Consider the following 22,966-nt stretch of genomic DNA (forward strand, 5'->3'; position numbering starts at 1 on the left):
TCAACTTGACAGTCTGTCCGTAGAATCCATGGCCTACCTAGCAAAACTCGATAGCTAGGATGTCCTGCAAACCTTATTACCCTAGAGTCTAGATAGCACTCCACGCTCACAACTATAACATGGAATTTAGTGATGCAATCTTCCAGTTGTCTTAGACTATCATCAGCTATCCTAAGAAGTGTGGAGCCATCTTTTTGGATATCTAGACCTAACCTCTCCATCAAATCTGAACTCATGATATTGACGGAGGATCCAGTATCCATGATAGCATGCTCTACTAATATTCCATGCTGGAACCCTAGGGCAATGCTTTTGAGCATGATCAAACCAATCTTCTCCCACTCTAGCTATGCCCAAAGGTTCTACAATATACCCTATACGTAGGATTTTCTTGAATTCCTTGCATACTCTTGGAGAAATTTTAATCAATTGTAGGAGATTTACATCTGGTTTAACTTCGCAAAGAGAACTTGCTAGGTCAAAGTCGTAGTAGTTAGCCAAAGTTCTCTTCTCACGCCAAACCATTTTCTCCTTTGATCTTTCAATTGGCTTTGGTGCCTCTTTTTTAGCCTTTACCTTCTTTCTTGGAAATCCTTTATCCTTCTCGAGATCAACTTTACTACCAACAGGTCTTAAAGGTACACCTTCCATATAAGGATTCAAGACTCGCTTTTCCCTGGCATCTTGCTTAGGGCTTCCCTCGACAGGTTTTACGATTCCTTTGTCACCCTCTTTGATCTTTTGACCTCTTGTTACGGCTCGTAGATTAGAAGTTTCAGCATCATTGACACGTAGCCTCAATATAAGGCTGACTCCACTGCCATGAGGTAACTCCTCTACAGCAGCCTTTCCTCGTTGCAGTATTTGTCTTAGTCCCTCATCATGCTGGAGATTATTCCCTTGTGCGCAATGGTGAACTGGACCTAGTTGTTTACTCCGTTGTTGGAGAGAACTAATCTTACTCCAACAAGTAGCAGCTAAGTGGCCAAACTTTCCGCAAATTGCATTTGACATTTAGGCAAATCCTAAGAAAATGTTGGCCATCACACCACTTACAGCTAAATCTTGAGGGGGCACCCTCCTCAAGGCGTCGACTCCCTATCAAATTCTACTGCTTCTTAAGAAAATTGATGTCCACAGCTATTTGTTTGTATTGTTCAGAAATCATATCCGTATAGTGCTTCATCATGTCCTTAACTTCGCCAAGGACATTAGAAGCACTTGACTAATAGCCATGATGATCTATCTATTGCCCCATCAGTCTAACTACTTGATTAGGAATTGGCCGTTGATCTACTAGGACAACATTAGGATTCATTGTTTGGCTTCCACCACTATTTAGTGAGGCCGCCTGACTAGCCATGGGCATAGTCATACTAGGAGAGGCTAATAACATAGGCAAATTGGGCATGATACTCCCTCTCCCATTCGCATTTGACATGGGGTCCCCTTGACTCCCATTGGTCAAGGCCAAATTATTACCATTCCAATTTATCCTTGTCGCATAAGCCACTTGCAAGCATGACTCTACTCCTTCTTCTTGGGTAATAGTAGTGACAATGTTGGCCAAAGAAACACTACTAAGCTGCACCTAGATATTGAAATCCAATCCATGTAGGAAATATTGCAACTGTGCAGCCATTGGAATGGGAATATAAGTATTAAGTTTGCGAAGAACTTGCTTTAGTTTCTTGGCATAGGCCTGGGCATTCTCATTTGGCTCTTGGCATGTTACATTCAAGACACACAACCAATACTGTCCACCCTTCTCAAGAGCAAACTCTCTATGGAAAGCTGTAAAGAATTGGGCACTACTAGTTATGGTTTCGGCTACTAGACCGTGATACCACACTGCCACTCTTCCTTTTAATGGCATGTTGAAGAACATCATTAGGTGTCCTTTGTCTTGCATCCAATAGTTGAACATGAGCATTTGGAACTCCTTAATATGGAGTTCTCCATATTCTTCTGCTAACCCATGGAAAATGGAAAATGGTGCTCCTAATGCCAGTAAATCTAGTGTCCCTACTGGAATTGTGATGGGTTGTGCCATGGCTACAACTGGATTGACAATGGAAGTTTGTGTAGGTGCAACTATACCCCCACTTGAAGTGTGTTGATTAACTGGAAGAAGGGAAGTACCAAGACTTCCACTTGCACTCAAAGGACTACTTGTGACACTTTGGTTACTAGAACCACTACTGCTTATATGTAACGGGCTACTTCTTTGAGGAGAATAGCATCTTACAATCTCCAACCGCTGTCTAGCCCTCTCAATACGTTCCTCTATTTGTATTTTTTCTTGACAGTCCTTGTCAGAGGACATAAACCAACTATTTGGTCCCTAGAGACCCTAGATTCGGAACCACCACTTGTTGGTGGCTCCTAGCAAATGCACCACTAATGGGACCTAAAATGGGCCAACACTGACTATAGTGCTATCCGGACCTCTGACATGCACATGACAACCCCACAGCCTCGCGGCCAGGAGTGTCTACATGACACATTACATTGCCATCGTACATACATTTTGCATTTGTATCATGTTTGTAGTCCAACCCTTAACGTTCTCAGACTTCTCAGAGGGAGACCCTACACATTTTGGTGTAATCCACCACATAGAATAACATAAGAGGCATCCCTCAGCTGATTGCCGCGGCCCCACTGCGACCCTCCTACACCTTGGGGATTGGCCCCTCGATGTGTCGCTAACACATATAACATATATGAACTAGACTCCGCTATTGGTACCAGTACTATATCATTCTACGAATGTACCAATCCTCCCTTACTTGTCCCCTTGGACCCACCATCTAGACCTACAGCTTAGGTTCCTTACTCTCTCCAACGTGGGTCATTTATACTTCAACCAATTGCTATGCATACCAAGAATAGATACCATGTGTATGATTCATGCAATGTGGATACCTTATTGTGCACAAACAATTATGGTTTGAAATCAGCCTATGTGTCATGCAAAAACAACCCTTTTAATGAATTTTTGCTAATTCGCAATGCTTCGTTATAGTGGACCTCCTGCTTGCTAGATCCATTATTTTCAAATAAACTGCATCCTAAATGTTATGCATAAAGAGAACAATCAAATTTTGTATTAGTTAAGAGTTTAAACTGTTGTATAACATCATCCTCCCACTCACCGTTTAAATTTTGTTGTGATGCATAGGTGTAGAGGTTCTTTTATGTCATTTTTTGTATGTAAAAGCAATAAATATGCACTTTAACACAAAGAACAAGGGCCAAACTAAGGGTTAACCTCATACTTCAGCCCTGTCAGACATTCACATACATAGATCTCATTTTTTTATTTTTTTCAAACACAAGAAACCCATTTTTTTCCATTTTTCTCTATTTTTTCTATTTATTTTTAATAGAAAATATGTATTTTTTGGTTATTTTTAAATGAGTAATCATTGGAACTCAAATTCAGTGTTTTTTCTTATTGTACCCCATGTTCACTCAATTCCCCCACTCAAAATCAAAGAAACTATCAATTTCCATCAGAATTAGTGTTTTTTCGGGTTTTGAAAATTCCCCCACTCAAAATCAAAGAAACTATCAATTCCCCCACTCAAAATCAAAGAAACTATCAATTTCCATCAGAATTAGTATTTTTTCGGGTTTTGAAAAGTTATAATTGTTGTAAATCAATACAGGTTCTGCATAACAGTGATTGCAGCCCTCAGACATAATGTAAGGAACATTCAAATAAAATTTTAGCTCATGTGCACACCATTTAGACCATGAACGATAAAAAACAAGAAAAAATCTTTCATAAAATAGATCATACCGCCTTTTTGTGTGTTTCAAATTTTTTGAATATTTAATTGGGACTCTGTATCGACCAACCAACCATGGATTTTAGCATAGATCTTCAACCTTCAGCCTCGTGAGCCTCTTGCAACAATCCGGTGCCTCCCAGACAAGCATCCATCTCCCGATTCTCTTCTTGATTCTTGCCACATGAAGTGCATCTATGCATAAGAGAGAAAGAGGAGAGAGAAAGACTAGATCTAGATATTTCGGCATAGTGCGTCATTCCTCACATGGTCTGGAGCGATCAGAGACGCTGAAATTCTTCATTCCACACCAAGAGGGTTCCTCTCCATTTTCCCGATCAAAAAATGCTAAAAATTTGGGGAAAAATGGGGCATCGAAAATTGGCACCCCCCTCCATGGCGTTTCATTTCTTGAGTTTTTTGCCAAGCTTAAGCAAGCTTAAGCTTTTAAATCCAAAGTATCTAGTTCATGACTTTCGCTTTTACACTTTCGGCAAGTGGGTTTTTAAGTTCTGAGGGGGCAACCGACATCCGAATTGAGATCTGTCTGGAGGGGTGGCTCTGTGACATTGAAATCTACAAAGTTGGGCCCTGTCCCACTCTTCCTGGCTTCCAGATCTAGTAGTCACTTCATAACCTTGGACCTTGCGGGGATTAAATGGGGGATCAAATGACCTTAGAATCGGGATCTGAGACTTGCGTCGGATTCCTGACATCGTTTTGCATTTAAGAAAACTCCAGCTCGGCCATCCACCACCGTTTGATTTTCCATGAAAATAAGCACTAGCGCTTTAGGGACTTGCCAGTTAAAATCGTACTGATTGCAACCACCGCCTTCGATGAATTCTATTTTTTCCTTGAAATAGAGATATGAGGCTCTCTGATGCTCTAATAGGTTTTATTGAGATTCTGATTGGTTCTAATAGCCTCTGTTTAGCTTCTATTTTGTTTTGTTTTTCTTCTGTATGAAGCCTGGAGTACTGAATGATGAAGTTTGAGGTCGTTTGAAATATCAATGAATGGTTTTTAATAGTTTGGAATGGTTTTAGTTTGAGTTATGTGGTCCTGATGCTTTATGTTGACCTTCAGTCCGTCTGTTGAGCTTTTGTAGAGCCTTTGTTTCCTGTTTTGTTCTGTTCTGTATGCCTCTATAAGTGTTATGTGGAATGTATGTCAAACTTTGAAAAAAAATTCTAGCCTTGGAAAGAGGTGAATGCAAGTTCAAAAGAGCTCAAGGAAGTGAAAGAAGCAGCTGTTGAAGACTCAGGAGAAGACTGGAGTGAAGTGATAATGATGAGCTATGAAGAGTCATTGTAGTGGCTCTAGTGACCTTTCATATCATATACACCTCTTGGGAGGGGTATCCATGACCAAATAAGGGTTCTTATGAGTGATTATTGAGTACTATAGTGAGGAGATTATGTATTATTGAGAGAGAGAGAGAGAGAGAGAGAGTGCCAGAGATAGCCACAATCCTATGCCAAACAATGTATCTACCTATGAGAGATTGTGAGAGAAAGCTATGAAAACTTTGAAGATAAATTATATGTGATATCTTTCCATTCAAAGTGGAGCATTCTTTTGTGTTATCAATGTATATCAAATAATTTATGAAGAATATGAAGATAATGATGGATTTTGTTAAGGTTAAAGCCGTGGGAGAATTGTTTCTATGAAGTTGTGTGAAGATTTCTTGTTCATATTGTTCTTTTCCTTGTTGTGATCACATAAAAGATGAAAGAGATGATTTTTGATAGTATGAGATATATTTTCTTATAGTAGAAACCTTATTTCCTTGGTTTCTCTCTTGGAACTCTTTGTTTTTTGTGTGTGGCCAAGGAAATATGCCATCAACAAGCATTAGAAGAGGCTAAAAATGAAGGAAATGGCATTGCTAAGAGGAGAAGAATTTAATGGAATTTTGCAACATTCCTTCAAGCACTGAAGAATTTGAGATTTTTATTGCCAAATCCACTTTTCACAAAAATTTCATCCCACAATTACGGGAACATATTACCATCATGATGCAGGCTCTATGTGGTGGACTATTTCCTCCCTATGTTGACGTAAGAGAGACATGCATCTCGGTAGCAAACTGTTTGGGAACAAGCTAAAGTGTAGAAATATATTACCATCATGATGCAAGCTCTATGTCATGGACTATTTCCTCCCTATGTTGAAGCAATAGAGACATGCATTTTGGTAGCAAACTGTTTGGGAGCAAATTGAAGTGTAGAAATAGAGAGAATGATTATATATGGAAGATTTGGCATTCATTGAGAAGTTTTCAATCATCATCAAGTGCGAGATCATGAAAAAGATTTAGGATTTGTGGTCAGTAGAGGTTTATGAAAACAAGAAAGAAAAGAGTTGGCATTTGTTCATGGATGCTTAACACCAGGACATGTGGGACACATGGTGTACTAACAATCTACTATTCGTCCAATTAGCAACCCACTAGAAGTTGGTGGATAGAGTATTCTTCACAACATACACTATTGAAACCATCAGAAGTTGGCATTACTATGATGATGGCACAACAACGATCCTCAAAAGAATGAGTTTTGATACCTTCAAAACAGAATATCTTCCCCTCTGTGTAGCAGACTAAAAGATGAATTCACAGACATAGAAAAGTAGGAAGTAGAAGAGACGTTGGCCAGAGAGTCCTCCAGAGACTCAAGTCCCCCTCTTATTTTATTCTTTTAAGTACAAACCAACTAGGTTGAGCCAATTCCCTGATGGATGATGCAATCAAGAGGCAAGCATTAGAATGAGTTCAGAGGTATGTGAGAAGAGAGAAGGAAAGGATCAAAGCCAAGAATGAGCTAGTAGCAGAAACCTCCTTTGATGCCCTAAAAGCACTCTTTATAGAAGTCCCCATGGCGACTCAAGGTCCCCTTCCTAGTCAGATCCATCCTGGAAATATTGATAAGCCAGCAAATGTAGTCCCATCGCCCATCTTTAAGGGAGAGTACAATAAAGATCTTAATCTTCATGTAGTAGAGTTTATGGTAGCATGTGTGACTAAGGAATGATTTTTGATACCAAGAAGTGCTTAAAAATATGAATGTTGCACGAGCTATGCTTAGCCTTGAAATGTTAAGTAATGATTATTGAAAGGAAGCTATTGCCACAACATGTTATCTACAAAATTGGACTGCTATCAAAACAACAAAGGAGTCAACCATGCATACTTTGTGGTATGGTCAACCACCTTCACAAAACATATCTCTTGGTGGCAATAGATATTTTGTCACATTTATTGATCATTGTTCAATAAATTTGTGGATATATTTTATGACGAAAAAGTGTAATGTATTTGAGAACTTCAAAACTTTCGGTAGCAGCTAAAGGTTAGAGTTTGTAGAAAATGGATGTAAAGAATACCTTCTTGCATGGTCAATTTTAAGAAGAGGTATATATGAAGCAGCCATCAAGTTATGAGAATATAGAGTATCTGCTAATGCAAGTACCTAAAGCATGGTCTAACAATGTCATAGAGTATCTTGTCAACATTGACTTTTATGTTTCTGAGGCTAACCACTCACTTTATGTGAGAAAGGGAGATGTAGGTTTGGTTATCATAGTCATCTATGTGGATGACTTGATCATTATAGGTGACAATGCCAGTGGGATCGCAAAAGTCAAGAACCATTTGAAGAAGAAGTTTGAGATAAATGATTTAGGTGAGCTAATGTATTTTCTTAGTACTGAGGTGATCAAATGTGATGATGGTATATGGCTATCCCAAAGGTAGTATGGCTTGGATATGTTGTCCAAGTATGGTATGAAAATATGTAAGCCTCTTTCAATACCATCAAAGAAAATATGAAGTTGAGTAATGATATTGGGGATGAGATAGAAGACCCGTTTAAGAGGATAGTAGAGAGATTGATTTACATGACTATCACAAGGCCAAACTTGAGTTATATTCTTGGCCTTGTCATTTAGTTTATGCATATGCCTAGAAAGCCTCATTTGAATATAGTTAGACGCATATTGAGGTATATGAAGTCCACTTCGCATTATGGACTTTTTTATGAGACAAGACTTTTTTATGAAACAAGTAAGGATATATAGGTGTTTGGATACACAAATGTAAACTGGGCTAGTAACATGTGTGATAGAAGATCTACCACCAGATTCATGTTTTTTCTTGGTAATGCAGTAGTTATATGGAGCAACAAAAAGCAACCTGTACTTGCTTTATCAAGTACAGAGGCTAAGTATAGAGGTATTGTTACGAAAGCATGTGAGGTGATATGGCTATAAAAGTTATTGGGTGATTTGGATGCGCAAGGAGATAGTTGAGTTGTCATTCATTGTGACAACATGAACAACATACAATTAGCTAAGAATCAATTATTCCATGCTAGAACACACTATTAGTGAATTTGGAAATTTTCCAAAAGTTTAGGAATCATGATCAAAACTTTCTCTTTGTTATAACTCTCACACTTTGCTCAAAATTTATTGTTCAATAGCTCAATAGATTCTATTTTTCATAAGGTTTCCAATTATGTGTCACATGACAACTTTGGAAAACTTAAATATATCTTTTGGAGTCCCAATATTCTAAATAATGAAGAATGGGACTTGAAAGATTCCCAAATTCACTAAAATTTGTGTTCTAGGATAAAACATATTGAGGTGCAGTAGCACTTTATGAGAGAGAAGGTACTTGCAAGTAAGATTAACTTGGTATATATCAATACAAAGGATCACATAGCTGACGTTTTCACAATTGGGTGCAAAGAACTTCAAAGCTTACTGGGAGTTGTAGAGATACAATTGATCTTGAGGGGGAGTATTGAGATGGAAACCTTAACACATGTGGACATTGATGATGGATCACTTGGTTAGATGGGTACACATGTTTAAACTTGGTACATTGGTGGTCATTATGATCCTCACATGGCCACTGACTTATCACTCATTATATTTAGTTTGTTACATCTACCTACAAAAAATAAAGTTATACACTACAAGAGAAAGGCCCTATAGATGCGCACTGTACACTTGAAAAAGCGGGCACGTTTATAAGCACGTGTATCAGTGCGTCTATTTACGCTAGTATAAAAAAACGCATCTATATATCCACGCTGATAAACGCGCTTATAGATGCAAAAATAAACGCACATATTTTTCATTTCTCATAAAGTCCCTGAATATGACCAAACCTCTTAACAGCTAGTATTTGTTTGAATAGGGCATGATTGGATGTATATACGACATAATTACACCTGGATCATATGCTAGGACATGATATACATGTATAGGATCATACAGACATGATATACATGTATAGGGCATATACATGCATAGGGCATGATATACATTACCAACTTTACTTCTTTCTGAGTATTACAAATATACATCCAATCATTCAAAGCTAATTACATATATGTGATTTCATGCCCTATATACATCCAATCATGCCCTATAAAAATGTGATTGGATAGGGCATGATGATTGGATGTATATATAGATCAAAGGTTGACTTGTGCATTTGCAATATATATATATATATATATATATATATATATATATATATATATAGAGAGAGAGAGAGAGAGAGAAAACTGATCAATACACTCACATGTCTCATTTGTTGTGCACTTAACCTAGCCATGCATGCCAATTCATAGCATGAGTAGATTGATGTAAATCAGTTGGCTTGTGCATGTGCAAGCTATTCCAATCATGTCAAGGTGCACTTATAGCTCACATATAATTTTAGATAAGGTGGACCACATGTAACCAATGTGCACATGTCCTCTTTTCATCATCTTTAGCCAGTGTGTCCACTTGTTGGTGACTAATACCAACAAGCCAACTACAAACCTCTTATCTATGAAATGTATAAGTAAATTAACTTGGTTAATTTGATGAGGCCAAGTTTTCCTTTCATGGACAGTGTGGTTGGCTATATTCTACTTCAAGGTTATAGGAACTTGCAGAAGTCAATGGAGCATCCTAAAAATGACGATACTTTAATTACTATATCAGGTCACTTCATGTATATATCTTTGATTGATTGATGGATAATATGCCTTTCTCTATCTCTTTCGTGTACACCTTCATTGCATTATCTCTCTCTAGCTAAAAACCATTCGTGCTTTATCCACCTATTGATACTTGCATGCAATTGTAAGTGGGATGGTCTAGTAAGTCACTACATATGTGCCAATTGACTTGCCAATGTGTTATCTCTTATCCTCAAGCTTTGTTATATATGTTACCACATAGGTCAATTGATTCCCTAAATGCATGCATTGATTCCTTAAATTGTTCCTACATGTCTGTAAGCCCGTGTAACAGGAATTATCTACGCATATATACACGCAATTACATGCGCGTACAGACACGCCATGCAAGTATAGAAAAATTTAAAAAAATTTATGGATTTCTTTTCAAACCTATTCTTTCCTGCGTTTTTTGCGTGTTTTCTGCAATTGGAGCTCGACATCACTACTCGTGTCTATCTATCACTTCATGAAGACAATGAGGCAAGGAAATAAGAGTAAAAAGAGGACAAGAGGAAAGAAGAGCCAAAGAGTAAAGAACAAGAGCCAAACAGCAAGGAAGTGAACAAGATTCAAGCAACTTACCAAGGGAAGGGAGAAGGAGGACAAGGAGCTTGCAACCTAGCCACCACCCATTGGAACAAGCAAAGAAGGTGTGTTCTTCTTCTCTCTCTCAATCTTATTTGCTTTCTCTGTTTGTTTGTCTCTCTCTTCACATGCTGGATCTTGTCATATATGGAGGTTTTTTTGCACGTTTTTTAAGCAAGTTTGAAAAGAAATGGTCCGACTGTGCGCGTCTATCAGCGCGTCCAGATGACAGTGTAGACGCAGGTATAGACGCGAAAATAGACGCGCTGATAGACGCCCACAGAGACGCGCTGACAGATGCTCACAGAGATGTAGATATAGACGCGCATAGAGACGCAGGTATAGACACTGCATGTAATATGTTTTATCTGCACAGGGTAATATGATTTTTCTTGTGTAGATGTGGAATCCTGGATCCTCTAGCACCCCATTCAACAAGGAGCAATTCATGGGGGATATGACCAATTATCTTGGTCGCCCTCCCACTGCAGAGGAGGTTTTTAGTGTGATGTTTGGGACACCTATCACATCTTTGCCTACACAGGGATCAACTAAGGTACATGGATCGGCCGAAGCATGTGCATCTGCAGAAGCACGTGTATCGAGTGAGGTAGAGGGTAGTGCACGTCGAGGGAGGAGGGAGAGTGGTGCAGGAGGACGAGGAGGTCGAGGGCTTTGTGGGGGTTGCCTAGGTGGTGGCTCTCGATCACCCTCACTGGAAAATGAGAGAGGTGAGCCTCCACAAATGTACTACTCTATCACTGATGTTGGTAGTATCTTGCATGACTTTGAGGGAAGGGAAGTGATAGCCTACTTGAGGAGTGTCGTGCATGCCACATACAAAGATTGCATGATTCCCTTCAAGCACAAAAAAAATGGTTTGTGGCAAGAGGTGCTGCGGGCAGTACATAAAAGGTACCCTAATCCCGAGAATTCACGATTCTCAGATGATTGGGGACGGTCAAAGGTGAGAGACGCGCTTCATAACAAGAGGTCTCACCTTATGATGCGCGCCAAGGAGTCATTGCGGAAACAAGAGCAGGAGCGCCCTGGATATGGCCAACCACCCAATTCCCATCGCAAGGAGTGGAAAGAGGCCAAGAAGAGAGCAGCATAGAAAATGACAAGTCGCCAGCATGCAGAGGCGCGACGTATCCACATGGCAACCATGGGATCGTCGCATTATGGATCGGGTGGCAGGGAGTCATGGGAGGCTAAGTTTGTAAGTATTATTTGATTTCTTTTTTTAAATTAAATTTTGTAATTTGTTTCACTTCATTATGTAGTGTGTTTTAATACGTTGTATGTTCAAATTGTTTTGTAGTATCATATCATTGGTAGGATGCCTACTCCTAGAGAGGTAGGCTACCATCGAGGTCATAATCGGGCGTCCACTTGGCAGCATTTCTACGAGGAGGGACTCATCATGGAGGAGCAATATAATCGCGCCATGAGGATTCCACCACCAGAAGAGGTATGTTTTATTTTTTACATGAAAAGTATAGATAACTCTAATTTATTGTTTGTAATGGTATTTATATACCTTAATCCTTTGTGTAGGCGAAGCCTGATGCAGTTGAGGATAGAGAAGGGGGGGACTAGTAGTAGCGATGGTGGCAACGGCAGCGGCACAAGCAGCGGTGGTGGTAGTGATAATGATGCCTCTTCTGAGGAGATATAGAGGAGCCCCATGCATGCATGCCTCCCCTTGGCTTGTTATTTTCATTTTTGATATATATTACTTTCAGCTAGTGCTTGCGACCATGACGTTACAAGCACTAGAACTCATAATGTAAAAACATTTCATCTATATATATGAAATTTTGTGTGCTACATACATTGTTTTGTTTTCAGTATCCAATCTTCGAAATAATCTTTCTCTATTTTCCCTAAGCATACAATTTGATGTTGATAGGGGGAAAAAAACCAGAGAGTTTTTTTCATACCTCTGTTTTGCACGTCTATCAGCGCGTCTAAATTGCAGGATAAATGCGTGTCTATTCTCGTCAAAAACTTGCAGAGTAAACGCGGTTTTAGACGCGTAGATACACGCATGTATAGATGCACAATATGAACATGTCCACTTTTTTATAAATATGATTATATATTTACGTAGCGCGTCAATATACGCATCTATATGGGCGTCTAAGTGTGCGTGTAACTCTAATCATAAGCGCGCTTTTAGACGCGATTTTGTAGATGCAGAAATAGACGCGGTAATAAACGTGCCCGACATTTTTTTTCACAATTCAAATATTGTGTCTACAAGCGCGTCTATGGAGCCTTTTTGTTGTAGTGATAGTGTCAATCAATTAGTATAGTCAGTTATGCACTGTTTGACTTAGGCTACTTTTCTTTATGTTGTATCTTATCAATACTTTTGTATACATTGTATTGTATGTGAAAGAAGAACAAAATTGCGCAAGCAAACATTTTGGCCTCCATCTCTCGTCTTGTGTTCTTGAGTGAGCTTTCTCTTTTGTGTTTGGTGCATCAGTCCTGCAGCCATCTTGGGGAAGTTACTATATATATATCCTCTACATCACGTGCATTCAAGGCCTATTTATAAATATCCTATTTGTGATTTTTTTTCCAAATAAAAAGTAACCCTTTTCTATTCATTTTGTAAATAACCCCTTTATATTACACCCTTCTGTATGTAAAAAATATATAAAGTTGGTATTCTAAAAATATCTTATTTTGAACCCACATGATGCACACATATATTCATGAGTAACTTACCTGAGCTAGCCATTATGTCTCCTCTCTGTTGCATGTCCAAGGTCAACATCTGATGTCCACAATGGATTCTCTCATCAAAGGTGATGCAATCCCACCTTTTGGGGCCCTTCTCCCATGTGGCTCTTTCGCGTCGCCTTCCATTCTCCTCTACTCGGAACCCACTAACCATCGTTGTCGCAACACATAGGGTTGAAGGTCACCATAGGGATTTGGCAAAGAAACTGGACAAGATAGGTGAAGATGTGTCTTCAAGAGATAAGTAGATTACAGTGAATGATTAAAGGTTCAAGAGGTACTTCACGATCAATCACAAGGGATTCAAATAGAAGAATGTAAGGGGGTTCAAGAGCTTAGACTCTAGAGATGGTAGAGATAAGAGAAGGGTTGAAGGTTTCAAGCTAAGTTCTTAAAGATGTTGATAGAGCTTCCAATTCCATGTTCTTAGGAAAGATCACAAGAGTATTATCTCAAATTAAGCTTGTTTTCTTGATTGTAAGAGCAATCACAAATTATAAAATCAAGTACAGTATGCTGTCATGTATCATAAGCAACTCTGTATCCCATCATTCATACATGATTCCATAGCATGAATCATCTTTGCATGATTACATTAAATGTAGATTTTTAGGGACAAAAGCTTATAAGTCAATTAAAAGGCTTGTAGGGCAAAGAGACTTGCTTCAAGAGAGCTTCAAATTAAGTTCCCTTGATGATAGCATAAACTTCCCCTAACACAGTGTCAGTCTGTTTGGTGTCAAGAGTCCACCACAGGGTTAAGAGACAACAGGGTGAAGGTAGATTCAAGAAAAGGAGTAGACGGAAGAGAAGGGGTTTGAAGAAATTGAAGACGTAGAAGAATAATCCCAAAAAGAATTAGAAAATGTATAAGAATACTAACAGAGATGAAATCTATCAGTTTATTTCAGCATTATAAGAAGATAAAACTCTAAAAGACAAAAATGTATATAAAATAATACATTCCTCTATGCTGCTCAGATCGCCAATCTGATGCCTCCATTGGCTCTGAAAGGGGGGTAAAATACTAGCAAACGTGGCCAGAATTTTGCCAGATCACTCCTTCTTCATCTCCCCCTTCAGAGTGCTATTCATTGTCTGAAAACAACGATTGCGCATCGCGCAATTTTGTCAATCTCTCTTTTGACATAAAATCCTCTCAAATTGGCTGAAAGCTACATGCCTTCTTTTACATGTCATCCTAATCTTGAAGTTGTCTATATTTTTATGGATTTTTACAAGAGATAATATCTAAAATATAAAAAATTAGCTAAAACTTGTCCAAAACTCTAATATATTTGAACCATGGACACTAACACTAATGTTTAAAATGGCATTGGCTCTCTAAATCAATAAGAAAGCCACACTTTAGATTTTTTTACATGATGTGCACGTAGTGCCATGACACCCACCCCTCCTAACTTGCACAACCTCTGGCATGTGCCAAAGTCTTACGGATCTGCAATTTTAGAAGAAGTAACTTCTGCCATGTCAATGTCTTCATCTTCTGCCTCTTCTTCTTATTCTATGTCTTCATGCTCTTGAATTACATCCAAGTCTTCTAACTCATATGTTAAACTTTCTCTTCATTTAAAGAGCTTGATTCTTTTTCTAGCTACAAGTATCTTTATACTGGTTCCATCCAATTTATCCAATGAATATGTAGCATTGTCATGAACGACCTTTACCACATACAGGCCAATTATACTTGGGCCATCACTCTGAACCTCTTTTATTTTCTAGTCCCTAGTGACCACTCTTACACTATTAGAGGCTACATTCTCATCAATTGGAAGCACCTCTATGAAACTAACCCCAATGGTCATTTCCTCTAAGGTGTTTTTTTCCTTTACAAAATTTTCTTAGGGCCCTCCCCATGAGTATTCACATCATTTACACAATGATTCACTAGCCTAGGTTATTGACTGCCTTGCTAGAGTGAACTAACTCTACTCCAACATGTCTTAGCCATATGTCTTGACTTTCCACATATATTGCACTTCACATGAGAACAATTCTGTAAGAGATTTTGAGTACCACACCACTTATAACTAAATCTTGATGGACCAATATCATTAGGCTTTCTAGTGCCCATCACATTTTGTTGACGTTTCAAGAAATTAACATCCACTGCTATTTGCTAATATTGTTTAGTAATCATGTTAGTGTAATGTTTCATCATGTCCTTGACTTTCTCTACAATATTTAACATAGAATATTTGTAACCACCACTGGCATCAAGAATCATCTCCACTCTAGGTTTTACAATCTATAAAGGGGCCGATGGTGGCTACATGGGCTCTTGGTTTAAAATGGGGGCTTGTGCATTGCTCATAGACATCATAGGTCTTGGTTTGGACCTACAAGAGTAGGTAATTGGGGAAAGCCTTGATTTAGGGCTCCTTGATTTTTCACCGCTATGTTACTGGATAATGTAGGTAATGAATAATAACCCATTAGCATCACATTTGGCATCAACCGAATGATTGAGAAGGCTTGCTCTCTTACTGCATAGGCAGCTTGAATTCTTGAATCGACCCCTTCTATTGTTACTATAGCTTCATCTAGACCATTTAGTACCTTGTTGTTCAAATGTAGTTGGATTATAAACTCCAACCCTCTCAAGAAGAATTGCAACTGAGCAACAATAGGGGGTAATTGGATAGTGTTACCCAAACAACAAAAACCTTCACATAGCTTTTGACTATATACTTTTACACTCTCATTGAATTCTTATTGAGTCTCATTTAGGATATGCAACAAATATTGACTCCTCTTTTTGAGAGAGAAGTCCCTATGAAATGTAATGTAGAACACTTGCATAGTGGCAATCAAATTTTCCACAAGTCGGTAGTACCACTGGGCTACATTTCCCTTCAAAGTCATATTGAAGAACATCAAATGATGTGCTTCCTCATTGACATGATAGTTAAGCATAGTCCCCAAGCCCCTTGATGTGTAAAATTGCTCCATTATTTTTTTGTTGAATAACATTGGGTATATTAGTGAGGTTTTAAAAAACTTTAAGTACTTCATGGTCCTTCTTTGGTACTACAAATGCTACAAGCCACCATATTTCATTCTATGATTGCATACTATAGTATAAAATTTAAGGATGGTTTTCATCGATGTTGGGATCCAATGCTCCATTCATAAGTGTTATACTCACACGTTCAAGTTTTTTCCCTTGATAATCTCACTCTCATCAAGTTTGAGGACAAACTCTTCCAAATACATATTGTAGAACTTGACCATAGTAATCTGAACTCTACATATATACCAATACACTTTGGAACCATAATTCAATATGTGTGTGTGTTCCAGATGTGTAGGCTCATCAATTAGTTCTAATATTTCTCATTTAGTTGTTTTTGAGTCTTCTTCACATGAAATGGTTTTGGCAAAGGCATTACTTGCTTAGTTTTGAAGACTTGCTTAAAACCTATATCCAAATGTTGATAGACTATACTGTATGACTCAAAACTCATTCCTACCTTGTCACATAATCCTTGAGCATATGTAGAAATAAACAAATTTCTCACATCCCTAAGATATTCACTTGCGACAACATCTACAATGTCCCTAGATTTACGATTTTCCAATGCATTTTTTTCCATATCCTTGCTTAGGACTTCGGCAATAGTATCATTGTCTACATGAGGGAACGTATTTCTCATTGTAGCAGATTGAGTATAAATTTATTTATGATATTGTCCACTTCCTTTGGTTAATTGGTGAATTGGTTTAACTAATCAAATGCGCTGACGTGATTCCTTGGTTTTTAAAGTGGGCCCAATCTCCAAAGTTTTTATGAGCTTCCTCTTTATGTTTGGATTCTCCTTCTCCAAGTTTATAACTTTAGACCGCAACTCCATATTCTGCATGTATGTAGCATACATAGCATCTTCAATGACAGACATTGTACTTCTCAATCAATAATCTATCATTTTCCATCAAAGACTGCATATTCCCTTATAATCTTATCTACATATTTATCAAGGCTTGATGAAGCCTTGATAATCCTTGTGTGACAATTTTGCATGTGTATCTATACAATCCTTCATTTTCATCACAAACAAAATTTACAAATGATGTAAGCCCTTCAAATTGTGGTGGCCTTTGAGTGAGTGGATTGGGTGGATAAATGCACCCATCAACCCAAAGGTCCACATTTTTTTTCTTGCATTTCTTTCTTGTTTCATCCTATATCTTATTACATCATCCCTTTCCACTGTTCTTTTGAACATTGGTGTATATTCATCCTCCAATTGAGAGTGAATATCTCTCTTTCTCTTGGTATGTCCTGCACCTGCATTCTACAAAGAAAAATGTATGCCAATTTTAACTTGGATTAACATTCAAATCACACAATTACACCCCTTTGATTCACTATATCTGTGTTCTTTTTTACCCAATTGGATCTTGTCTCTTTCTCTTGATCTCAGTCATGATAGACCCTAATCAATCTATATTCTTAGCTTTTTATCTATCTCTAATTAGCATCAAATCTTATATTCTATTCTATCCAAAATATTCTCTCCCTCCCTCTCTCTCTCTCTCTCTCTCTCTCTCTCTCTCTCAAAACAAGATTTGATCAAGTATATTTTAACACATTTATACATAAGCTTAGCTAGTGGAGAATAATAACATCATCTTATCTTCTGCCCTAATTTACTCTTTGTCTTTCTATCACTTATTTTCTTAGTTTATGTCACACAATCCTCTCTCTTTCCCCCCCTCTCTCTCTCTCTCTCTCTCTCTCTCTCTCTCTATTTATGCTTGAGTATTAAACAATAACTATGAAGAGTAATAACATCACAAAGATTTAAAAAATAAAGATATCTCCATTATCACTTGATTGCTTGTAGTATAGCCTGTTGAAGAGGAAGATATCTTATTATATAGTATTGAAGAGGGAGATTGCTTGTAGCAAGGTAGAGAGTGTTGTAGATAGAGATTATTTGATTTCAATAAATGGTATCAAAACCACTCCTCAATGCTCTTTCAAAAGAATTCGTATGCAAGAAACCATATTCTAGAGGGAAGGAGAAGAGTACACAAAATTTGGGACAAAACTAGAGCTTTCAGAGGGAATGAAAAAATGCCAGAAATAGGCATATACTTTTCCAAAAAAGATAAAAATTTACAATGAAACTCTCAAGTACAAAAGGTGTCTCTAGTTTTTAAAAAAAACTTAAAATATGAATTGTATGTCATTTTATATCATCTTTTAACTTTCGACCTTTTAAGAAGTGAGAATGAGAATGATTCTAATATATTTTAATGTTTAAAAGTCATGAGGGCATTAAAGAGTTGTATATCAATGATTGGCTATGTTTTTAGAGAAAATGGAATTGTATTTTTTAGTTATGAGGATTTTGAGAAAAAGTGACCTTATACTATAGTTTGGGAATAAAATAATAGGTAAAATCTATTGCAAATACAAATACAAAATTGATTGTAGAAGATCTCTTATTATAATATTATCTTGGAATCTCTTCTTAGAGAGAAAGAGGTGAGAGAAACACCTTAAAGGGCAAAAAAGTGAGTCCATATTTCTCCTAATGAGTATGTATTTGGTGTACCTTATGATTTTTTGTTGGGACATGTTGTGAGAGTGCATCCAATATACCCACTGATCCTGAGAAAGTACTAGTCATTGTGGCCATGAGCCTACCCACCACCGCTAGGGAGGTTCATAGTTTTATCTCATTTATGGGCTATTGTCATTGGTTCATTAATGCATTGGCTGAGCATTCTTTTCCTTTCACAAATCTCTTGTCACATAGCCATGTGTTTTGAATGAACTAAACCATGGAAGGAAGCATTTGAGGAGGATTGTGCCTATTTTACACTCCCTCTTTGGGTTGGACTTTGATTATCATAACTATGAGTAGGTTGATTGTTATGCCAAGTTGCATTGATAAAGCCTTTCTTTACACATTAAATTTTGATGGAGCTTCTCAAGGACCTCCTAAACATGTGAGTGTAGAGTTTATCATTAAAGATCCCCCCTCATTGAGTGGTTTTGAAAATGAGAGTGTATTTAGCCAACACTCTAATAATATGGAAGAACATAAGGCCTTGCTTATCGGGCTAAATCTATTCAAACATGGTGATATTCATCCATTATTGGTGAAAGGAAACTCTTAATTGGTGATCAACTAGTTGGAATGGGACCTATAGTCTAAGGGATCCCATTCTATGGATATACTATCATGTAGCCTTACACATACTTGGGATCTTTGAGGTGGTGACTTGTGAGTTCATTCCTTATCATTGGAATCACTTTGCAAAATCCCTAGCTAATTATGCATTTGTTGAATATATATTTCTCAATTTTTGTCTCCAGAGAGGCTTTTACAAGTGTTTGCTTATATCAGCCCAAGGTTACCATGGGGACTACTTGCTAAAATGTCCTACTTTGGCCATTGATAGTTAGTATGGGTTATGAGCTAGGTTGTAATCAATCATGTTGCTATTCTTTCATGGATGCATTAGATCATTCAATGGCATATTCGTTGGACACTCCTTGCCATTTATATAGGGTGGTTAGCCAACAATTTGATCCATTTAATGTAGCGCTTGAGTAGTCCATCCATTAGTCTAGATTTTGTGCTTTAGTAGGCTTTATGTGGGGATTAAGGGTTTGCTTTTAGCACTAGATTGCTGCATAATATGATTTATGGTTATATGTCATTAGACTAAGAGAGAAATTTTATTTTCTTTCTTGGGATGCTAGTACTTTTAACCCATGAGTTGTTAATTAGTATTATTTTGCAAGTGTTGTGTATCAATGTTGACACTTCTTTAACACCAACTATCTCTATCACCTTTTCCCTTGTTAGTTATTGATTTTTGTTTTGTAAGGTAGGGGTTGGAATCACTTGTATATGTTTCCTATGGATGTGAGGCCAAGACTTGGGCTAGGATTTGAGTATCCTTGCTAAGTAGGATACCTTGCTTACTAGGTTCTTGTTTGATGGTACTTGTAAGATAAATTTGGGTGTCAAGCATGCGAGCTTTATAGTTGATAGGGGGAAACCTATCTTTGGTAGGGTAGCCAACCTAGTAGGAGTATTTAGTTTGATTTTTTGTCATGATAAAGTCCCCTAGTGAGTGATGGGTTTGCCTTTCAATGTGGCCTATGGGATGATATTTGTTCCAAGTCCAATCATGTGGCAAAATAAAAGAGAAGTGCTAGAATATACTTGTTGCCTCATGTGGGCTTGGCAGGTTCTTGGATTCAAGTCAAAGGCCCAACAAAAATGGCATGTCTTCCTTGGGATGAGACCTAGCCATGGGGTTATAAGAAAAAAATAAGGAAAAATATGAATTTTGGGTATCACCTTGAGAGATTCTAGTAGGTTCTTGGATTTAAGCTAGTAGATCACCCAAGGCCAATGCCTTGTCTTCCTAGGGGCAATACATTGAAAAATGGCTAATGCGCCATTTTTGCTAAAGAAAAGGAAAATACATATATATACATACATGTTGTTGGACTGTCAAACAAAATTGTAAAAGGAAAAATGGGTTTAGGGTCTTATCTTTACCATTAGTGGGCCCTAAGTGGCAGGGAGTCCACTTGCGCCTCTTACTTGTATTGGTGAGTGGTATGTAAGATTGGTTTATATCCTAGGTGGCTCTCTAGCTAGGTTGAGTTATTATTTGGGTCACCTTATGACTATTGGATAGTAGAGCTAGTTATTGATTGTCATTTCCTTAGGGAGACCCTCATCTCTTGGTCCTTTCTTTGGCTATAGGATTCATGGTTGTGGGGTTAAGCGTTTATTGTTTTCTATGTTATGTTGTTTATTTTTTGCCTATCAATTGTGCTTTCACGTATTATGTTTTCTTGGTAGGATGTATATTGTGGATTTGATGGGTTGGGTCATCATATCCCATGGGTCACCAATGAGAGGCAAAGTTAAAGGTGCACTTTTTAATATTCTAGAAAAATTTAGGCACACCCACAAGGCATTTTTGAGCAATAATAAAGAAAATGAAGTTTTTGGCTCTAAAGTGGTTCGTGGTGGTGCAAAGCAATCAAGGCATAAGAGATAGAGCATTTTAAAGTTTGAGACATAGCAAAGTGCAAACTCAAGTATGTAAATGATAAATAAGCATATAGTATTAGCTATATATAGTTTGTCTATATATAGCATCCCTGGTCCCCTCTATATATTCCAACTATGTGTGCTTACTTGATGCACTTCTAGGGTTCCACTTCCAGTGTCTCGTGTCTCTCTTCTCCTCTCTCTTCCTCCGTTCCTCGTCTCCCTCATGCACTGTTCAACATGGTATCAGAGCGAGGTTTCACAATTACGCAAACGTCTAGGTCTCAGTAGGCAAAAGCACATGAAATGATGCGTTCTTTTCTCTTTACCGAGCGCAGTCCTTCAAGGACTTCGATGCCCGGAGCATGGCTGCAGCCTGCTTCTGGCTCTCGATGAAGCTCGAAGAGGAAGTCACCTCCAACCGTGGTGAGAAGCGATCTCTTCTCCAGGACGTCGTCATGACATTCGACCGCATTGGTGTGTGCAGGGAAGGTGATCTGCCTCTTCCACCCTTTGCATGCCATGTTATTCCGTCTTAGGCGAACGCCCTTTCCTCCTCCGCTTGTGGAATTCCCTAATAGACTCGCCTCTCGCAGGGTCCATTCAAGCCTATGGCTTGGGCCTTTACTCCTCGGACAACAAAAAGGGGGGGACTGCGATAAACTGGTGCCTCAGACTGTAGAGTAGGGGGTCAGAGCGGCAACAATGGCAAGGGGAGTGAAGGATCGCAGCTCTGCTGTGTTGAACTGAAGGATATTGAGATGCTGGAGTATGCATCAACTACCTCAAGGACACGGTGCTTGACTAGGTTTTGCAAAGCTCCATCCCCCTTTCGCTCCCAAACGTGACCAAATCCGTCGGATTCCCTTTTGGCGGATAGATGCACATCGCCATCATCAATGTAACCCTCATTCGGCTCATTGTGCCTGAGCCTGTCGTCTCCCTTGGCAATACCAGTGTGGCCATGCGGGCCTCTAATGTCCAAGTTGACTTGACTCTGGATTGGAGATACTCGTATAGCAACACATGGCTTCCTCAACCCCTGTCCGATGCAGGTGAAACTAACATCGAGGTGCTTGGGATGCAGGCAGAGGTCTCAACAAATATCAAAGAGGAAGGAGGATCATTGCAATTCACCTTTCTTCAATGTGGGACTTACATTCAAGATATGAATGTGCAACTGCATGGTGGTAGTTCCTGGTTTTATCAATGGTATGATGTGTCAACCATTTTTTGACCTGTTTTCTGTAGCTATTTCTTCAAACAGGGCAATGTACTGTTTTCTAGTTACATATATTAGCTTACATTTTACGGATCTCCCATATTTATGTCCTTATGTAGCTAAAGTACTGATAGCTAGTACAGTGGGTTTGTGGCTAACTCTCTAAATAGGCGTGTAATGTGAATGAACATCGAGACATTTGGTGCACAAGCCTAAAGTCAAAGATCCAAGATCCAAGTGAGTTGTCATATTAGGGGCTTTGGCCACATCAGGGTTAATCAGTGACAACAAAAGCAGTTGGATGCAAGAGTAAATGCAAATACATTATTGAGTTTGGCCGGCTGAATTTTTGAAGATTATGTTGGCTATGTCATTTGTATTCAATCCAGGGTATAAGGGCTTTATCGTGCTCCTACAATTACGGACTCAAGGCTACTCCACAAGATACTAGAAGATAAGGCAGCAGATAGGCGTTTTGTTAGAGTATTTTTTTATCGAAGACTCCCCACGACAGCG

The 22,966-nt window shown here is 38.4% G+C and overlaps 1 protein-coding gene across 1 annotated transcript in view; it reads left to right on the forward strand.

The window, feature by feature from the left end:
• LOC148011881 (cyclin-L1-1-like) overlaps positions 1-22,966 on the forward strand; it is a 57,177-nt gene that overhangs the window by 25,655 nt on the left and 8,556 nt on the right. The window contains exon 2 of the mRNA XM_087670424.1: positions 21,567-21,720. Coding sequence (XP_087526550.1) covers positions 21,567-21,720 — 154 coding nt within the window. The remainder of the gene's footprint in view (positions 1-21,566; positions 21,721-22,966) is intronic.

Source organism: Lygodium microphyllum, chromosome 28 (genome assembly GCF_053477565.2).
Source record: "Lygodium microphyllum isolate KBCC chromosome 28, Lygodium_microphyllum_v1.1.10, whole genome shotgun sequence".
NCBI classification, from domain to species: Eukaryota; Viridiplantae; Streptophyta; class Polypodiopsida; order Schizaeales; family Lygodiaceae; genus Lygodium; species Lygodium microphyllum.